Below are 20,603 nucleotides of genomic sequence, written 5' to 3'. Positions count from 1 at the left end.
TTTTTCCTTTCTGGGGTTACCCTGGCCCACAGCGCTGTGGTGACCTGCCTCTTCCACTGTGCTGAGAACAGAGGCGGGTGTTAGACTCCACTGAAGCTGGCTAGCAGCGAAAAGGCAATATCATCATTGTTCTCTCTCCGTCTGTAGTATCCAGACAAAAAATGATCGGGGAGATGGCACACAGAGCCCACGGCCTGGTCCTGGCAGACTAGATGTTATTAGACTGCCTAATAATCATAGTTGGCTTTAGGTTAGAAGCAGAGTTGTATGTGGGCTCACCTGGTGATCTCTTGCTAATCATTTTAGGTACAGTGTAAACCTGTGCTTCCTCTGTTTTTTCTCATATGAATTAGTTTTTTTTCTTTTTTACATCTCTGTACCCATCAGGCAATGATCAGTTTGTTCAGTTCGCAGGCTGTATCCACCCTTACTATGACTCACTTCATGTTTTTGACCCTATTTTGTCAAAGCTTTCCAATGGCTTTATGATGTCACCTTCCTGTGCTGACCTTTTTGACAGCCCTGTGCACAATAGTGATGATTCTGTAGCTGAAGCACACTGTTGCTAATGCATTTTGTGTATGATAAGCAGTTATGCCAATGGGACATCAGGGTTTGGTTACTTACTATTTGACCCACTAGCATATGTATTGATTGATGTCTTTAATCTGTAATTGATGTTTTCCACTCATGTGTTAAGGTTTCTTCGATGACATGCTTGTGGCACACCTCTCATGGTGCAATACTGTATTAAATAACACAGTGAAATTTGGGAAGTCCAAAGTCCAATGAGAGGGTTGATGCTAATTTCACCTCTGTGCAAATCTTATAGAGTTGTTGAAAATCAAGAATAGCTCAGTATAAAGACTTGAAAGGGAGGGAAATGAAACAGATTTTTTTATTTATTCCTTTCTTTGCCCTGTTAATTTTTTATTTACAAATCAACTAATCTTTTTGGCCCTTGACTTGAAGCATATTTTACCTATAAAATGGACTTTAATTGTGATATAATATATATTATATCACAATTAAAGATCAAATCAAATAAACAATTATTTGAATATATTATTTATCGACTGTAGAACAAGTGAGTGTCTGATAAAGGAACTATTATTTGATATCAATTGTATTACTTTCAGAATGGTCTTATGCCATAACTTCATTATTATGGAGCTCCAGTAACAGGTTTTAGTCATTTGTCAAGTATTCAGGAACAGACAAAAGCAAAGCCTCTGTGAATCAGTGGTCCCAACTCAAGAGTCAGCTAGATTTTCTTTTTCTTAGGAGGCTTGTCTATCCTTAACTGACTTTGGGACTAGTGTTGAAGTGATGGATTATACTTCTGTTCCAGCATTACCTCAGCTCTACGAAGTGCACACACATAATTATGCACAGGCACACACAGAAAGAGACCTTTACAGCTGTATAAAGGGCTGAGTAATGTCTGTTTTTCGTTTTTGGATAGATAGGCATGTTTCTGTCCAAGTCTGTTTCTTTCTTGTCTACTGACGTCATTAACATCTTAAGTGTTTAAGTGTATTTCAAGAATAGCTGCAGCATCAAAGGCATAGGCATCATTATAGCTGCATTTCCTCCAGGCTTTCTCATACCTTTTGAGAGGCTAATGAGAAGAACTTGCTAGGGGGTACTGTTTCCGTTGGATGAAAGTATATGGAAATGCATTGTGTGTCATGGTTCATTTCATCACCACCAAGCTTTTTAATAGCTCTAAAGTGGTTGTTTTGGTGCTGTTTCACAACCTGAAGGGTAATGAAAACGCATTTTCTTCTCTCTCTCACAGAAAGAGATTCAGGCCATGAGCCAGTGCCACCACCCCAACATTGTGTCTTACTACACCTCGTTTGTGGTGAAGGATGAGCTGTGGCTGGTTATGAAGCTGCTCAGTGGTGGTAAGTTAATTTAAGGTGTACCTTAAAATTCTTTTTAAAACACTGTCCTCAACTCGTACCAATCAAATTAAAAAGGCTTGATTTGTAATCGGGCCAGTAAAAAAATCTTATCATCTTCGAATGCAAAATTGCAATTACTTTCATAAACGAGGAACCAGATAAATTGCTGCAAAGTATCCTGCTCGCTGTAAGTCATATGTCAGAATTTTTTTGGCATGTAGTAGGAAGGGGCAGTAAGAAGACCTTGGTTACTTACTATCAATTATTTTAGCTGTGATTGTAGGGACTGTGACAGCACTGATCCTCACTGTGTCCTGTGTGAGCTGTAGCTCCTTCTCCGCTTTAATTCAGTACAGTGCAGAGGCTAATGACAGGGCAAAGGTAATAACAGCCCCCCAGGCTGGCGTCATGGCATCCATGTGGCAGCGCTGCAATTAACAAGTGAGAGGAGCATGAAGAGGAGGCCACCATCAAGAGAAATACCACAACTACATCTGCTTCTAATTGTATTGCTCATTTTTTTCCCAGCAACATATTCAAATACATCATACAACTGTAGTAAATAGAATTTCTAGTTCTGGAGCAAGGTACTGAGAAAGGCTTGTGAGGGCCTTGAGACACAAACACATTGTGGTTGAGGTTGTCTTTAGCAAAGTATTTGACGGCAACCAGTGGGCCACTCTGATTCAGAGATAAAGATGGCCTGATGAGAACACTTATCAATCTCTGACAGTCTCATTCACTTAATTTTACAAGCACAAGTGCCCACGGGTACATCCACACACTAAACATTTATACTTCTGTTTTTGCCCCTCCCTTGTTCCTTCCTGGCTCCCTGTGTAAATAGAGTCCTGCTGTAATGAATAGTGCCCAGGTGCCATGCCTGGCTACCCCATACACTGGAGTCATGAGCTGCTTAGCAGCCGCCTTGCAGCTGTGCCCAGGGCACAGTGCCCACCAAGCAACGCTTGAGCAGGCAGCCGGTCTCACAGCATGAGCAGACACCACTCAAGATGGCCTCTCTCTTTCCCCTTATCCTAGTTAAACATAGGCCCCTGATGTTGAGTTTTATTGGAGAGCAATTAAATGATGCCCATGGTGACATCTGCCATGGAGACAGACCTCAAATGAAGTCAGGTTTGTAGACTATCACTCCACAGGGCAGAGAATACCAGTTCTGAGGAAGGCCAACTCCTATCTGCTCCACTGGCTTTGGGGAGCACAAGAAACCCTCCACAAAACTGAGTCCCACCTGTCTTAAGTCCTCCACTTTTGTAAGACTGATAGCTTAACAATAGCTTAACAATTGAGAAAAGCAAAACATTTATTGGTATATTAGTTTTGCTTGTAAAGTTTTGAGAGATTCAGTCAATAGAACACATTCCTATTGGAGAAGAATGTTGTTGTTGTAGAGTTTTGTTTTATGTTTTTGTTTTTTTGCAGTATTTTTACTCCAGATACTTTCACACAGATCTGTCTAACACAGATATTACAGGGTGGAGAGCTAGTTATTTGTGGAAAAACTGCTGAATGACCTAAAGACATATCTAAGAGCTGCCTTTTTACAGTCATATGGCCAGAAAACAGAACAGAAGATATTGTCTTGTTTTTTGTGGCATATGACAGTTCTTATTTCTATGCCGCTGTTAATGATAGATTGCCTCTGCTGCTTTACCGGCACATATAGATGACATATGGCTCAGAAGCAATGCAACAATTCCCCATACTGTATGCCACATCTGTGTGCTGTCAGTAAATCAAACTAGGGACCGCCCTCCTCTCAAGCAAATCCATTCAAGGCAAAACATGCAGAACTGTGATCTTAGGGTGGCACACTGAAGGCTCAGGGCTTTTCAGGAAATTCCTGTTCTGTCTGTGACATGTGAACACCTGTTTCATTAAAGTGCCGCGTAACCTGTCACCAACTGTATTCCAATCGGACAGACGTCCACTGCAACCCGCAGGGAGAGAATATGACTCATATCATAGCAAGCAGAGGAATGCGTTCCCAGGAGATTAATGTGCAGCCTTCCCTGACCTACAATCACTGCTGCTGAGCTGAATAGCATGCCACTCAAAGGAAGTGGAATCCAGCTAGTCAGATTGTCATAGATTGTTTGAGTTTACCATATACAGGACTGTCAAATTGAGAGGCAGTGGGATTTTTCACATCATGCTGTGACCCATAGATATTCCCAAAATGCTGGCAAGGAGCCATGGTAGTGACTCCATGTTCACAGAGCTACACATCATACCTTTTTTCTCATCCATCCATATCTCACCACCGCCCTTTCTTTTCCCTGCCCTCCCTCTCCCCCTCCGTCTCTGCCTGGCATTCCTCATAGTCCTTTAGCACAGTTGGCACCAGTTCTTATCTCTTTTGTCTATTTCCCCCTCCTCCCTGTACCCCTCTTTACTTGCTCATCCTCTCCCTGAGCCTCAAACCTCCTGCTCTGATCAAGAGAATGAAAACACTTGAAAGGTGATGTTACTGGATGAAGTAGTTTGGGGTTGAATTCCTGACTCGTTTTTATCATCATGGTTTTGTGTGAAATCCTGAGAAGGAGTTTTGGCTAATCCACCATACAACTGAAGTGATGACATCCTGAGGAGTTTGCATACTGTAAAGCAGTTCACAAGTCAAGGCTTCATTAATTCCCTGTGATTTGCTTGAAATCCTTCTCCAAGGGGTTTAGACACGCACTGTTCAGACCAGACCAACAGGTGTTATTTGACTTGGAAGCCATATTCTTTCCCATGAGTATTGGCCCTTTGGATTGTTAACCTGTCAGTCAGTGTCAACGTGCTGAAGCAACCTAATGAAGCATGAGGAGTTTAATCAGATGAATCTGAAAGAAGCTGACAAGGCTGGCATTTAGTGATCCTCCAAAGCCTGCATCATGCTGTGTGTGATTGTGTGCGTTCGTGTGTATGTCTCTGTGTGTGTCCAAAGATGTGTGTACATGGGTTTGTCAATGCTTGATCACTTCTCCTCCGTGGCACCTCAGTTCATGTAAATTGTGTATAATATAAAATGCATTTACAATGTATTGGGCCACAAAGGAAAATGTTTGGCTTTTGTCGTCATGAGTTGGATGAGAAAATTCATACTATTACAATGTTATCGTGGTAAGTATGTTACTCTTGGACATAGGTGGTTAGTTCATTTCTGCCTACCAGCATTCTACCAGCAACTTGCCTAATTAACAAAAAGGCCATTTATACTTAAGCTTTTGTCTGGATTAAACAAGATAAATACAATGTGTTAATTGGTGAACTTTTCAACTGCTGTTAATAGGATTTTGTTTCCTTTGGATGAAGCCAGGCCAGTTGTTTCCTCCTTTATTCAGTCATTTTTGCAAAGCTAATTTAGCCAGCTAATGTGGGTAGCCTTTTACTTAGTGAGACTTAATCACAAGTTTTAATATCCCATTGCATGAGTAAGGATGAGGTCCAGCTACTTCATCACCTTGTCTTCTAACCATACACTCTTCACTTATTGGCTCATTAGGACTACATCTCTATTGTAATTGGGACTTGGGTCAGCTCTCTTACCCTCCTCCCCTCAACGCTTTCTTCACTGTCACCTGCCACTTCTTATCACTTCCTCTCCTCCAGCCAACTCAGGCAAGGAGATGAGCGTCAGCCTGAGCACAGAAGCATTGCGAGAAGAAAGAACAGTGTGAGCAGAGAACAGAGGAGGGGGAAAAAAATCAAACAGGCTGTCTTTTCTCAATGAGCTTCAAAGAACTTTCACATCAGTGGCTGCGCTCTATCTATATTCTCCTCCCGCTTTTTGCCAATTCACTCACTCACACGTGTGCTGATTATCTCCCACACTCAGACATACATCTAGGCTGCTTTTCCTCTCTTCCTTGCTTGTCTTCTCTTGGACTGCGTTTGCCTGTTCACCTCACTGTTGAATCACGTTACCACTGTGTACTGTAACTGCATGACGAACCCGTTGAACCCACCGCCACTTTCTCCCTCCCTTCTTACTCTGTCTTTCTGCCTCTCAGTCTAAGGCTCGCTGCAATAAGACTATCTAGTCTCAGGTGGCCCTTTATTGTCAGCTACTACAGTTATGCAGCAAGTGCTGCTCCGTGTGCCACAGGCGAGACTTCCCGAAATGATGGAGCAAATAAATATCTGTGCCCTAGCCTGGCACGGTTGCTAGAACAATCAATTTGTGTCTCGGATATAGTTTTGGGACCTTGAAAATACGATTTCCAGCTTTTGTTTGCAAGTGCTGCTCAGTGGGTGAGAGGCTGAGGGTGTGTATGAGCAAGGGAGGAGGCAGATTGACAGTGTGACAGTGTAATGTTTGTGTTCATGTATCACTGCAGCACAATAAAGCTTGTCAGGCAAGTGGCATTCTGTTTGCTTCTCTGCTTTGTCCCTATTCACCAGTGTTGCCCAACTTAATGCTGTGCCCAATTCAAATACCGAACCTCTATTCAGAGAGGTGGCCTTTATTCTGTAGAAAGTTGTACAAAACAAATCACAATCATTGACAGCAGCTTGACTTTATACTTTATTCAGCTAGAGTTGGTCTGAAGGAGATACGGTAAGTGGACTGTCTTTTGCTGGTCATAACCAGGCCAAGACAGTTGACAGAGCTGTACTAGTCCATTCAGCTGGGGCAATTGAGAGAGAAAACAGTTTGACTTGTAACCACTGACGTTATCCTGCACTTTACTGCTGATATGGACTTATTTCAAATGGCCTTGAAGGCAGATTCATGTTGCCTTTCATTCACAAAGCATATTATCTCTTTTTAAAATTGAAGATTTCAGCTTGTGTTTTTGAATTTCACTGGAGATTGTAGTGACCAAGAGGCATTTCTCAGAACTGTTTTCTAGATGGCTAATAATGAAATGACTCCAACAGTAGCCATAAGAATTTTAACTGGGCCATAGTCTGATTACCAGCTGTAGCTCCCCAGCTAAATGATTTTGTCTAAGTCATTTGGATGAAAAACTTCAAATTAAATCCTCTGAGCCTGCAATTAAAAAAAAAAAAAGGCTTGCAATGACATCATAGATTTAAGTCCCCTTGCTGTTTAGTCAATGAGATAGTGGTCTGTGTCTTCACATATTGGCCTAACTTTCTGAAAATATAGATCATGCAACATAAATTCTGAAAGAGGAATCAACCTTTTAAAGAGCCTTTGTGGTAATTAATGTTCAGAGTTGTCTCCCTCCTCCATTAGTTGTTTTGCCATGGCCAAATTAAAATGTTATAGTGATATTTATGGTTGTCTTAGTATAGCTATCATCGTTCGTTTGTTCCTTTTAGAAAAATCCATCTTGGTGCCTTTGTTCCTCTAGAAAAATCCATCTTGGTTCCTGGTCTGGAACTAGGAAAAGGTCTTTGTGTACCCACAATCTAATTTATCCAAACAATATAAGATTACACATGAATTATCTTGACTGAATGTCTGCCAATCCACCAGGAAGTATGTGTTTTCATAAATAAGTCTTGATTTGGCTTAACAGATGATATCAGCCTGCCTTAAGGGACTTTCTCATAGATATGGAAGCTTGATCATCAGTTGAGACCAGAAACAACAAGGTTGTCTGTTTGATAGTTTTCCTTTCTTTCAGTCACAAATGTTGACAATGACAAATTTAATGTTATGACTTTAAACAAATAATGACATTGTAAATGCTTTTTAGATTAACCATTATTCTTTCTGTTTTCTAGGCTCTGTACTGGACGTGATCAAGCATATCATTTCACGAGGGGAACACAAGACGGGCGTTCTGGATGAGGCCAGCATAGCCACTGTGTTGAAAGATGTGCTTGAGGGGCTGGAGTACCTACATAAGAACGGACAGATCCACAGGTAAAAAGGCTTGTTGCCCTCCACACTGGTGCTGTAATAAAAGTGACATGGGGCTTATTCATCACAGCTAAATACACAGGCTTTAACAGCCTTCACCTTGAGTTTTATGGAGCAGTAATGCATAACTCTGCCCCTGACTTCCTCTTCACCAGTAATAGCTGTCACACCGATATTTTGCCCTCCCACCTTGACCACATGGGACGTATTTGTACACTGTGTTCAAATGTGTCCTCTTGTGTTTGTATGGGCACATTTATTTGTGTGGATATGACATGCACTGCTATCTCGTCTGTACAGAGAATCATAGAATAAAATTGATTTATGTACATCAAATTGAATTTTGAATTTAATTGAATTCAGCATTTTCTAAAAACTACCAGAATTGGTCAGAATATGTAAATTTTAAAAGACAGCTTATTAAAGCATCATATTAACTGACACATTAGATTATGGGGAGAGGTTTTTATATAGGAACTTTCCAAGTACCTAACCTCATGGGGGCTCATTTATGTGATTACTGTGGTTATATTTATAATTCTTGGTGGCTAATTGGATCATCATCTGTCCGTTTTGATTAAATATCATTAGGTACCATGAGCCTTGCCATTGTTCAGAAAAGAGTGACATCTCAAATTGATTCAAGTCTTTATTTATAATTGTATCCAAAGTACATTACTTGGAGGTTGTGCGTTCTCTTGATCCAATCAGACATGTGACCATTCCCAGGAAGTGGAATTTTGAGCCACAGCCACTTTCACTCCTAAAGGTCAAGGAATTTATTGGGATCTGGGTCTGTATAGCAATAAGATGGCATACTTCACTAATTGGATTGCAACAAATTTTCCAGAAGAAAAACCAAATGATGTGGTCATAGTGGTTGGTCAAACTGTCCGTTCACTTTTTAACTTTCCTATTAATTTTGAATTTTTAAACTTCACATTTTCCATCAGTGTGTAAGTGAAACTACATCACCTTTAAGTCAGAAACTGAAGCTGCAACACATGCTCATAAGTCTTTAAGTCTTAATAACTGAATATGCATAAGTGCAATGTGTCAATCGCAGATCCCAGATTTGCATGCCACAGGAAATATGATGATGAAAGTTTTCACACTTATAGTGAACTCAGTCAACACAGTGACTGCAACTTCCTCCGCATTTAATATTCATTACTCATTTTTTCATATGAATCCCTCTTTCTCCCACTGGCATACACACAGCCTGCGACAGGCTACATGCGTAAATAATGCATAGCTTTTTGGCTTGGTTAAGTGCTGAGCAGCTTTCAGAGAAGCATGCCAGTGAGGAACAAAGAGAGAGGGGCTTGATTGAAGACTTGGACTTAGATGAGGGACATATTGTCTTCAGCCGTGCGGACAAACAGATCGTCAGCTCATTAACCTACTGATTAGAAAAGTGCTTTGTCCTTGAAACTGTAGGTAGATGTATAAAGAACTTTTGCAATCACTGATTAAAGTGTTGTGTTAATTAAAAGGAAAGTCCACTGTAGTATACATCTACTGCAGCATTTCAATATCCAGTTCAGGCATAATGTGACAGGGTTAATGGTCAGTGCCACAGAGAAGGAAACATTTTCCCTAAATTAAACCTTCCCTCAACTCTGCGCCCTATCTGAAGAGACTTTAGACAATCATTAATAGCTCTTCCATTAATCATATTTGTCCAATCATAAGCTCTGAGGTGTGTGCTGTATAAAAAAAGAATGTGAACTGATCTCCACACATAGGCATGCTGAGGAGAGAGAGGTCACTATTAGTTCACGAGTGTCTATTGACAAAAATGCGCACATATGTCTGTACATTCCTCACATGTAAGCTGGATCATATGAGTCTGAGCCTTGAGGCAGGGGTGATGGAAAGAGTGAAGGGGGTGAGGCTCCATGGGCAGGGTGAAAAAGAGAAAGTGTCACATGATATGTTCTGTCCAAGTCCACTACAGCAGAAAAGCAATTAGAGCATTGCGGCCTGAACTGTCGGCTCAAGCAGAGAAATTTACCACGAGACGGTAAACTGCTCCACCTCCGCATTCACAGGAGCTCGGAAAGTCAGCGATCATAGGTGACACTTGTTCTCTAATTTGACCAGCAGGTGGACATATCATAAGCTTGACAAAAGAAGAAGACTAGTTGAGTTTTTTGTCTGTTCAATCTTACAAAATTTGCCTGTGAGGTAATTACTGGAAAGAAATCTTAAAGTGCTGGCTAGCTCTTCACTTCTCTCACATCATCTAAGGGTATATAGGAAATTACTCGGTGTGTGGTTTACTAATGATCACATAATAGCTGCTGTTTCAGGCTCTTGTACTTTGGAAAATTGACAAAATAAGAAATGGACCATTAGCTTTGAAAAGGAGATGACGATGCAAGTTGTACAGAAAAAGCAATCAAAATACAACAAGGAAAGATGTTTTTGTGGTTAAAAGAGGGGAGTTATTTCATCTCCACAGAAGACCCTTGGGGTGTCTCATAAACCCTATTTTTACAACCCTGTGAGGGGCACTGCGGGCCTGGCACCAGGATGTGATGTCACAGAAGGTGACCCGATGGAGCTAGGAGGTGCAGGACTGCCAGATGAGGAAAATGAATCCTCTTGACAGTTTTATAGTTGCTGTTCCCACCTGGCTGCTGCCATGCTATCAATTCATAGGTCATAAATGTGAAGAAGCAACATATATTTAGTTTAATTTTTAAAATTTTTGGTTTAGTAACACATCAATGTTTTTGTTAATATTTTGATAGATTTTAATATCCTCCAACACAAAGAAATAAACAGCTAGTCTTCAGACACACTACTGTAAAACATGGCCGGATGACTAGTAGGAGCTGGGACTTAAACAGTAGGCTGGCTTCTTTTCTTTTCTGCTATAGAATTTCTTTGAACTTGCATGGCGCATTGTGTCACCACCTCCTCCCTCCTCCCCTTTCTCTCCTGTGAATGTTAATGACTGTCTACACGCTGCAGCTTTTTTCTCAGAGCATTACAATCTGCTGCAGTGAACCATAGCCTCCAATCCCCTTGAATGAATGCAGGATGAACACGATCAGATTGCCTTGATCACTCTTTTGTGATGGGTTGTCTGCTGTCAGACTATAGCATATTATATTGCAAGTCCAGCATAAAGTGGTATTTAAAAATGCATAGATTAGTTTATTTGTAATATTTAACATGCTGGATACTATGACTCTACTTATGATGACATCATACAGGCATATGCAGACAGAAATGAAGACGAGAAATGAAATAACCAACATGACTTACTATCACTTTTTCAGATAAAAGTAATCTCAATTTGAACCCACAAATCAGTCATTCATTTATTAATTTAAGTTTCTGAGGACCTAATTATTTCCATTGATCTAGATTTTTTGCAACATCAGCAATGTGGCTCCAGAAATTGCAGTTTTGCTTTTGTTTGGCATGTTGACCACACTGAAATATTTCATTAACTATAAGAAGGGCTGCCTTTTGATTCTGTATAGTACAGATTTGCTTCACCCTCAGGTGTCCTGCTCTAATCCTTAAAAAGCAGCATCTCAAAAAACAAGTTGTTAATCATAACTATTGTATCTGCTAACACCTGAGGGAGAGGATGAACATGTTCTTGATTAAGAAGTGCAAGAACGGGTGATATTGTGACCAAATGTCATCAGGCTGTTATGTGAGGTCAGCAAAGTGACAGTGGAACAAGCTGGAGACCCGCCAAGTGCAGACCTCTCTACAACACCAGACATTTCTAATGGTGGTTTTTCCAACGCCCCTAGTACAGGCTGTCATGTACGTTTTTCATCCAACCTTTGCCATTGTCTGCATCATCCCCGGTCTGAGAGTTACATAATTTAACTTGTCTAGACACAAGTGCACATCAAAGTTTTGCCACAGTGGTACACAGATGGCTCTTTCTGTAAAGAGAGAAGACACTGATACAGTCATCTAACATTCTGCCTCAAATTCAAGTCTGTTTCTACATACTTTTGTTACTGGTAGTTATTTTTTCCTTCAGTGAGACTCCATCTTTTCTTTTTAGCCTGTGGTCGCAATATGTCACATATAGCCCATTTCCTTTTCACTGGCTCACTGTTTACCACTCCCTATCCTTGTCAAAATGAGATCTGTTGGATGTGTGCTATTTTACTGAAGCGCTCTTGGCAAAAGAGGGCTTCTACACAAAAGTGTTCAGGAGCTTTTAGACAAACACCTGAACTGTGGCCTGTAAGCTCTTGAGTCCGCTCGGCCATTGTGTGTCTTGAGAAGGCTGCTTGTAAAGATTGCAGTCCTCAAATACCTTCTTTGGTTTACACAGCCAGTGTTTCTCTTTGAGAGGGTCAGGTCCTGTCTTCTACAGCTGTCAGCACCTTGCGCGTGTTGGGTAGGTTGCTTGTAAAAATTGTACTTCTAGTTTGTAGCTGTAGAAGACAGGGCGCTCAAGCCTAACGGCCAACTCCACCTCCTTTACTTTTTTGCTGCAAAACAGGGGCCTCTTAGGGCTCCCAGGTAAAATGTTTTTAGTAATCCAGGGGATGTTTCAGCAGAGTAAAACAATCTTTCTATTATCTTTTCAACATTTGTCCCCCACCACCCAATAAAGAGGTATTGAACCTTTGTTTCTTGAAAGCCATGTCATGTCTCATCTCCAAATCAGTACTCTGAACAACTGTCTATTTTTACATTCACTGAGACCATCCTTGTTTCCTGGAAAGATCCAGTAGCATTATGTCTCGTCAAAAGCTGGAAGTTTTTTACTGCAGTGCCCCCATCTGGGAGAAAGCTGGACTGCTCAGCTGTTGAAGCTGCGTCTCTAATGGGCCTTTTGTCTGCCTGTCAGTACAGTTTTATGATCTGTCTGGGTGTAATTTGTAAAAACAAAATGTGTTGGAAGATGTTTAAGTCAGTGTAATGGCAGTAACACAGAATCTTTCTCCCATTATTCTCCATTACAATCTACTTTAACTCTGCGACAGCCTGGACAGCAGAAAGAGATGACTGTTTTCCTTTGTGGCACTGCTTCCATCCTTACTTTTTATTTCCATGCCTTTCACTTGACCCCGCGACTTTATCATTGATAGCCTGTTGCTATGACAACTCTGTCTGGCTGGTAGGATGGCACTTGTAGTGTGTGTGTCTGCGAGCGAGCACGCACGCAAGTGCACATGGAGGCAGACATCCAGTCAGACAGATGTCCCTGCTGAATCTGTTTGTCACCACTAGGGGAGACTGAACATGGTTGAACAAATTAACTACAGATTCTGTCTGTGTGTGTGTGTGTGTGTGTGTGTGTGTGTGTGTGTGTGTGTGTGTGTGTGTGTGTGTGTGTGTGTGTGTGTGTGTGTGTGTGTGTGTGTGTGTGTGTGTGTGATATTATAGTGTTTAAAAAAGCCCATCCTGTGAAAAAGATGTAAGCTTCAATCTCTGTTTGTTGGCTGAAATTGTGTTTCTGCCAATTAATCAGTCAAGTGCAGTAGAGATCCTATGCTTGCATCAAGTCAGTGACACTGAGCTTTGATTGGTCTTTTTTTATGTCATTTTACTCATTTAATCTACTTTAGACACTTTCACAATCCGTGTGAATTGAAATTCTTGTCTTGTCTTCCACAGAGATCTTAAGGCAGGAAACATTCTCCTTGGGGATGATGGTTCAGTGCAAATTGCAGGTATTTACCCACAAGGCAACATCACTTTCCAGAACCTGTCACTATTGACCCAAATAAGGTGTGAAGAAGCAGAGATTTTCCCCTCACCTATGCTGCAGCCTCATTCACCCGTAGTAGGCAGCTGAGTTTTTTCCAGTACCTTCATTTGTTTGTGCTCAGTGAAAAACTTACATTCTTGACAAAACTGTTATTGAATTAGAGCTTTGTTTCCATTGTGCATTTGTTTAATTTTTCCTTCTCTGTTCTCTTCCTCCAGACTTTGGTGTCAGTGCCTTTCTATCCACAGGCGGTGACATCACTCGAAATAAAGTGCGCAAGACCTTTGTGGGAACGCCATGCTGGATGGCTCCAGAGGTGATGGAGCAGGTGAGTCCTTTAGGATATAGCTGAGGCTTAGCTATGATAGCCTGATAACTCACAATTGAAGACATTTTAACAAGCAAAAACAGCTATTGGGATCAACTTGCAATGAGATAAGATTGATCTCTAGACAAGAGTGAATGTGTAAAAGCTAAGTGTGATCCTTTTCTATAGGTGAGGGGTTATGATTTCAAAGCAGATATTTGGAGTTTTGGGATCACAGCCATCGAGTTGGCCACGGGGGCAGCACCTTATCACAAATACCCGCCAATGAAGGTGAGAGTCCTCTAGAATGGAACCACAACACTAAAAATGTGGATTTAATGACGCAGAACAAATGGAAAGTCTGTTTCTTTGATTTGCTTGTGTGACATTTGAGTAAAAGTGTTTCTGGTGTCCTCAGGTGTTGATGCTGACGCTGCAGAATGACCCTCCATCCCTGGAGACCGGCATCACAGACAAAGAGATGGTTAAGAAATACGGCAAATCTTTCAGGAAAATGATCTCCCTGTGTCTACAGAAGGACCCTGAGAAAAGGTGGGGATTGCATTACCTTTACATGAAGTCTCACAAAACAGTACTTTATAGTGTCTTGTAGTATATGCAGATGATAAAAAATAGTAGCATTTAGCACCTGTATACTCATACAACTGTCCTGATCACAGACAGTCTCTTTCTTTATGTTTCAGTAGTTCTATTAAATCGTTAAATGTTTATATTTTTTCTGTCCGTGAGAGCGTAAAAGCTGTTAAAGTCTGCTCCAATTAATTGTTTCGTTGTTGTTGTTGTTGTTTTTTTTTTAGGCCAACATCCTCAGAGTTGTTGAAGCATAAGTTCTTTCAGAAAGCAAAGGTAGGTGCTTGAACTCTTGTCTGGGCCTGAGACCGAATCAGTTACTGAATGAGTCAGCATCATCCCTGTTTCAGGCACTGGTTGAGCTGGCTGATCAGTAAATGTCTGAGCCTGAGGTTTTTGAATGTTAGAAAAGCCAAAACCAAAAAAAGTTTCTCTTACTTATGTGCTTCATGTCAGTCAGGCTGCCTCTGACATGGCTAAGTTTGTCAGTTTGTCTGACCCAAACTGAGGTCACTGCAACATTCCTCTCATTACTGGGCATGCAGAGCTGCTTCTAACAAAGGCATGGATAAGCAGTCTGACCCAGCCTCCAGCTGCCCAGTACCCTAGCAACTAGAGTGCTGGCTCAGCAGTTTTTACATCCCAAATATGGCCTGGTTGGTTTACTGGGCATGACTGATCAGCACCTGAAACGCAGACACTTGGGTTTGTACAGCAGAGGGCAGGCTTGGTCACTGTTGCAGAGCAGATGGCTTTGAAGTCTGTATTTGGCCGCAAGATGGATTTTACTGGTTATCAAACAAGCATATGATCATTTATTTCCTCAGCTGCAGATGAGCTCTGCTTAATTTCCAGTTGTTGTTTTATTTTTGTTTTTTATTTTTCATTTCATTTGTTTGTTTGTCTGTTTGTTTTTGTCAATCATTAATTGAAAAATGTAAATGAAATATCCAACATTGGAGAAGTAAATATGATAATGACATGGGCATTTCACTTTGACGTTAAGATTTCTGAAAACTTCTTTAATATAGAACTTTATTTAATCTCTTTGACAAACAATTAGAAAGAATTGTGAAAAGTTCAAAGACAACTCATGGTAAAGAGGCATCGGTGAAATGCCTTTATGGGTAAAAGGATGTCAGGATGACATTTTAAACATTCACTGACCTGCTATTCAGAGACAGACTGTATTTTTGGCCTGACCTGGATGGAAAAAGCTTGTGCCACTTAGTGCTGTAATTTGAGCACAGAACAACCATGAGCTGTTGTTTTGATGCCCTGAGTGGCAGTTCTGAATAATGAATAATGATGAATAATAATGAAAATTTCTGAATAATGTAAGGCTTTTGAGGTAATGAGGTGATGTTGGCTCGTGACATTATTTTATTCTATGCCTGTTGTGACAGACCCATGAGTATTTACACGAGAAGTTACTTCAAAGGGCGCCAACAATAACAGAGAGGTCAAAAAAGGTAAGACCACAACGGTTTATATAATTTTTTTAAATTATGCTATTAAATAGCTGTGGTTATATCAAAATGCATTTCCATGTTCAGTTAGTTTTGCTTGTGTGTGTTTCAGGTACGTCGAGTGCCAGGTTCCAGTGGCCGGCTGCATAAAACAGAGGATGGCGAATGGGAATGGAGTGATGATGAGCTGGATGAAGAGAGTGAAGAGGGCAAAGCGGCTGTCGCAGCCTTAAGGGTGAGATGAACCTATAATTAGTTTCTCCTCTCACAGATACACGTTAACACTTTGTTACACTCCAAATGTCTTGTCTTTTTAATCGCTGTACTCCGTTTGAATTGTCATTCTCATGTCTGTGCAGTAGCATGTTTGTACATTGTCATTCCACTGAGTCTCCCCTGTATGTGTGTATGTTCTGTCCAATGGCCAAGGAGCAGCAGGTGAAGCCTGTTAGCGCCCCCAGGCGACAAGTGCGCTTCTCCTACCCACTCGAGCTGCCTTCGTCCAGGGTTGTTTACTTGCCGCAACAATACAGATGGCATTCCCCTAACAAGGAAGGGCTCTCTCTGCACATATTAGCTAGGGAGCATGTGATAGCCTGGAAGAGGCAGGAAAGGCAGAGAAAAGATCAGATAGCTTTTGTGGACAGTTGGACATATAAGGTGTAAACTAAGTGCAGTTAATCGGATATCAAAATTTGTCTCTCCAGTTTTGATTACCAAAATTGTCTGGGCTTATCTTCACTTTTGTTAAATGGGCATTCCCTTTAGATTAAATTTATTACCCATAGTAAGTACTAACAGTACTAGTATTGACTGTTATATAACACTAACCAATCAGAGTCCAGACATCCAGACTAGGTTATGCAATGGGTTTGTTAAAAGGAATAGGAATAGGAATAGATCACAAGCGAGTGGAATTTGACCTACAAGTTAAGTTAAGTTAAAGTCAAGCTCATCAGAATGTGTTAGTCAGTACAGAAGGTGTCTTTTGGCACAGGCAAATATGTGGTTCTCACTAGAATTGCAGAGATTATACTGTTGTTTTGTCCATCAGGAATAAGATAGAAAAGTTGTCTTACTTTGTTTTAAATCTAAAATCTGGATTTTCATGTAGTCAAATCAAGGAGAGTTCCCTTTTCCTGGAAGCCATCTGTATTTCTGTTCCTTTTTTTAAAATAAATTTTTGTTCTTACTGACTTAATCACTTTTAATCAATATGAGCCAACTACTTGCTGGAGTTATTATTTCAGTGATCTTCAGTTTGAGCTAATTACCATGAAGGAATTAAAATTTTAGGATATCTCTGCTGCTTTCATGCTGCTTGGTTACAGGCTACTTGCTGGCAAACTGTACCTAAATTTCTTCAGTTGGGATTTACATCCCAAAAATTTAGTAAACTGATGCACACCAATTCCAATAATCTGTGTTTATGCCGACATGAAATGATGAGTGAATCTTAAGATTCATATTTGTTGACTTTAAAGCTTGACTGAGTACCTATGCAGTGTCTATCTGTGATTTGAAAGATCAATACAGTCTCCTTAATAACAGTCTGAACACTGTTCACTTTGTCTGAATCAGACAGCAGATTCAGCCCAGACGTCACATCATGTTTTCTCAGTCAAGTCAGTTTGTCTTCATTTGGGCCTGCAAGCCTTCTCTGTCTGATTCTATGTTGCTGCAATTGTTTGATCCGCAACTTTTTTTTTGTTTGACTGTATAGTCATGTGACTTTCCTCTGACTTACTCTGCTTCTTAGCTTTTCAAATCTAAAACTTGAAGAAAATACGAAATTCCTGAATATATGTCTTCACTCGTTTACCACTCAATTTTACAAATATAATCTCATATCTTGATAGAAATATTTTCAGAATAGTTTCCTAATCCTGATTTAAATATATGAAATTTAATTACCCTCTATGGCATCGATACAAAAATGTAAAATAGACAATGTAAATCCAATATTTCAGTTTCTTTAGCTACCCTGCTAGAGACTGTATAGCAGTACTGCTAACTAAAAACTGTCATATACACCATATCAGCACCATTGCTTCACAGGTATTATGCTTATTACCTGATACATGTTCCCACTGTATTGATATCATATTATTTAGCTCAGATGAAATAATGTTAAAGTGGACTGGTAAATGAGAAAAGTAAACGAGTGAGCTTTATTTTTTTATTTTTTATTTTTTTAATCTGTTTACCTCTCTTGCACTCTGTGTGTTCTTTGCACTCATGCGTGCCATTTTTGCTTTGCTCAAAATGTCTCAGTAAAATCCATCTCTGAGTTTTATCTTATTTATCTGTTTTTATCAGTCACCAAGAGTGAAGGAGGGATCACAGAATTCAGAGGTGAGCCTCAGAAACTCTACCATTGTATCTGAACAATGGTATCAAGATAAGATAATTTGATTTAAAAAAATTATCACATTTCTACAGGTGTTTGAAAACATGAGTAAGATTTAATGAAATTGATCTGATAGGTTTTCCAGACTCCAGAGCCTTTAAGTAGTCAACTCCAGCCAATGACCGCAGGTCAGGCAGAACTACCTCAAGCTGTGGGCCAGGCTCCGCTGCAGCCCACACAAGTCAGCACTCACTCCACTGCCCAGGCTGCTTCTCCCACATCAGGCGTCCCTGCTGCTGCTGCTCCCTCACAGGTCAGCCTGACCTCCCTCCAAAGATATTTCCCATTATATTCTTCTATTCTATTTTAAGGCGACAGTTGTATCTATCATCTTTTTGCAACACTTTTGTTTATGACTTCTGCTAAAGATGTTCCAATTATTAAACATTTTATTGTACTTACATTCATTTACATTCGTTTTTTCATCTCTGTGTTGAAAGGCTCCAACTACTTCAGGGGATGTTAAGGCTCCCATTAGTTTGGTATTAAGGTTAAGGTATGTTTATACATGAACACAATAAAACTATACAAATACTTTTGTTTTTCCTCTTACATTGATATATTGATATACAGTTTAATTGCATAAGTCTGTTTTACTGACCAGCTTGACCCCTCTGACCTGTTTTTTTTTTTTTTTTTACCCCACCTGTTCAGAAATTCAAAGAAGGAGCTAAATGACATCCGTTTTGAATTTATGCCTGGAAGAGGTAAGTAAAAGTAGACTTTCTTTTTTTTTTAAACCAGATTTATCAATCAAACCCCAAACTCTATATGCTGGTGTCATAAGTAGTTAAAAATATCCTGATTTTAAAACTTGTTGCTTTAGAATTTGACATTTTGGGCAATCAGAAAGAGAAAATTGCAATTTATTCATTCTGTTAAACTTTGAAGCTTTCCATTATGTTAACCAAATTGAACAAGCACACAGAATAGAACTCTCTCTCTTAAACCAGAACCAAAACAAACTTTTTTAAATATTTCTCAGCCCAGAAAACAGAATATGCTGCAAGACAGCTTTGTTTATTTTTGTAAAAAGAAATATTTGCAGTCCTTCAGTTGTTATTTTTCAGTCAGTCATGATCCTGACTATTCTGACAGTTGCATTGAGAATCACAGCGTTGTGGAAACCTGTAAAGCCTCTTTGTTAATATTTGCTTTTTTAAAATACATACCCTGCTTAGTTCTCTGTGTCACAGTTCCTCTCTCATGCTCTGACTTTTCAGACACAGCAGATGGTGTGTCACAGGAGCTGGTGTCTGCAGGCCTGGTGGACGGGAGGGACTTAGTGATCGGTCAGTGGTCAAAAACATTTTCACTAAGTTTCTCTAAGTATATTCACAAGAAGGTTGAAAATTGTATTTCTGATGTAAAAGAGCATTATTCAGCATAACACATTCTCTCACACAGGGGCATCATGCAAAAAGCACTGTATGTGTGTATATGTAGGCTTCTGGAAGATAAAGATAGGAGAAACAAAAAGAGATCAAATGCTACTGAATGCAATGTATAGCATTAAGTGAGTCAAGCCGTCCTAATAAACAATTGGCATTCTCCAGACTGTAACAGGTTCCAAGCTTTGAACATATTGCAACAACACCTTATAAAAATTATTACATAGCCCTAGTATGTCTGTTTTTTTTTTAGATATTTTGTAAAAGTTATTTGAGATATTTTGGATGTTATTGGACTGAAATATTTTTTCTTTGCAGTTGCAGCAAATTTGCAGAAAATAGTTGATGAGCCTCAAGCCAATAAAAATGTCACTTTCAAACTGGTGAGTGTAACATTATAAGTCGTGCGTGTGTGTCACGCTTTTGGCTTCACTTGTCTGGAATAGATTAACCATCGTTGTTGTTTTTAGGAAATCATTGTCTGTATGTCACAATTGCAAATATTATTGTGCTTGCTAATGAATATGTTAATAATTATATACAATAACACAATACATTTTCCATATTGTTTCCTCAGGCCTCTGGAATTGAGGGATCTGAAATACCAGATGACGTTAAACTGATGGGCTTTGCTCAGCTCAGTATTAGTTAAACTGTTGTTCTACCTGGGACCGTGACTTGCCTAAAAAATGTGAAAATTGAAAAAAAAAAAAAAAAAAAAAAATTAGTTTAATGCATTTTTTTCTTTCTATGGCTGTAAAGAAACCACTACTGCCAAAGAAAACAGTACCATTCTGTCACCCCCTAGGATTATACAATGCCGCTTCATTGGCATGGTGGTCAGCTGAAGTATCAGAAAGTACAGTAAAAGAATTACACAGAAAACAAGTGTACAGTGTATACATGGAAGGATGCAAGTATCGACAGCAAACACTTTCATTTCCCATCTTGGTCTCCCTCATTCTGTTATTTT

The 20,603-nt window shown here is 39.9% G+C and overlaps 1 protein-coding gene across 3 annotated transcripts in view; it reads left to right on the top strand.

Moving 5' to 3' along the window:
* Positions 1 to 20,382, top strand: part of oxsr1b (oxidative stress responsive kinase 1b) — a 31,499-nt gene extending 11,117 nt beyond the window's left edge. The window contains exons 3-19 of one of the 3 annotated variants that reach the window (XM_029529503.1): positions 1,802 to 1,910; positions 7,617 to 7,758; positions 13,369 to 13,424; positions 13,681 to 13,790; positions 13,959 to 14,060; positions 14,188 to 14,321; positions 14,588 to 14,636; positions 15,767 to 15,832; positions 15,942 to 16,064; positions 18,149 to 18,184; positions 18,316 to 18,390; positions 18,445 to 18,492; positions 18,680 to 18,735; positions 18,894 to 18,946; positions 19,463 to 19,531; positions 19,949 to 20,013; positions 20,208 to 20,382. In XM_029529503.1, the coding sequence (XP_029385363.1) occupies positions 1,802 to 1,910; positions 7,617 to 7,758; positions 13,369 to 13,424; positions 13,681 to 13,790; positions 13,959 to 14,060; positions 14,188 to 14,321; positions 14,588 to 14,636; positions 15,767 to 15,832; positions 15,942 to 16,064; positions 18,149 to 18,184; positions 18,316 to 18,390; positions 18,445 to 18,492; positions 18,680 to 18,735; positions 18,894 to 18,946; positions 19,463 to 19,531; positions 19,949 to 20,013; positions 20,208 to 20,282 (1,368 nt within the window). In that variant the 3' untranslated portion in view covers positions 20,283 to 20,382. Of the gene's footprint in view, positions 1 to 1,801; positions 1,911 to 7,616; positions 7,759 to 13,368; positions 13,425 to 13,680; positions 13,791 to 13,958; positions 14,061 to 14,187; positions 14,322 to 14,587; positions 14,637 to 15,766; positions 15,833 to 15,941; positions 16,065 to 16,258; positions 16,337 to 18,148; positions 18,185 to 18,315; positions 18,493 to 18,679; positions 18,736 to 18,893; positions 18,947 to 19,462; positions 19,532 to 19,948; positions 20,014 to 20,207 lie in introns of all 3 variants that reach the window. The other 2 variants (XM_029529501.1, XM_029529502.1) reach the window with 2 other exon arrangements.
* Positions 20,383 to 20,603: the final 221 nt, after the last annotated feature.

Source organism: Echeneis naucrates, chromosome 20 (assembly GCF_900963305.1).
Source record: "Echeneis naucrates chromosome 20, fEcheNa1.1, whole genome shotgun sequence".
In the NCBI taxonomy this organism is placed as follows: Eukaryota; Metazoa; Chordata; class Actinopteri; order Carangiformes; family Echeneidae; genus Echeneis; species Echeneis naucrates.
This window is presented reverse-complemented; position numbering and strand designations above follow the sequence as displayed.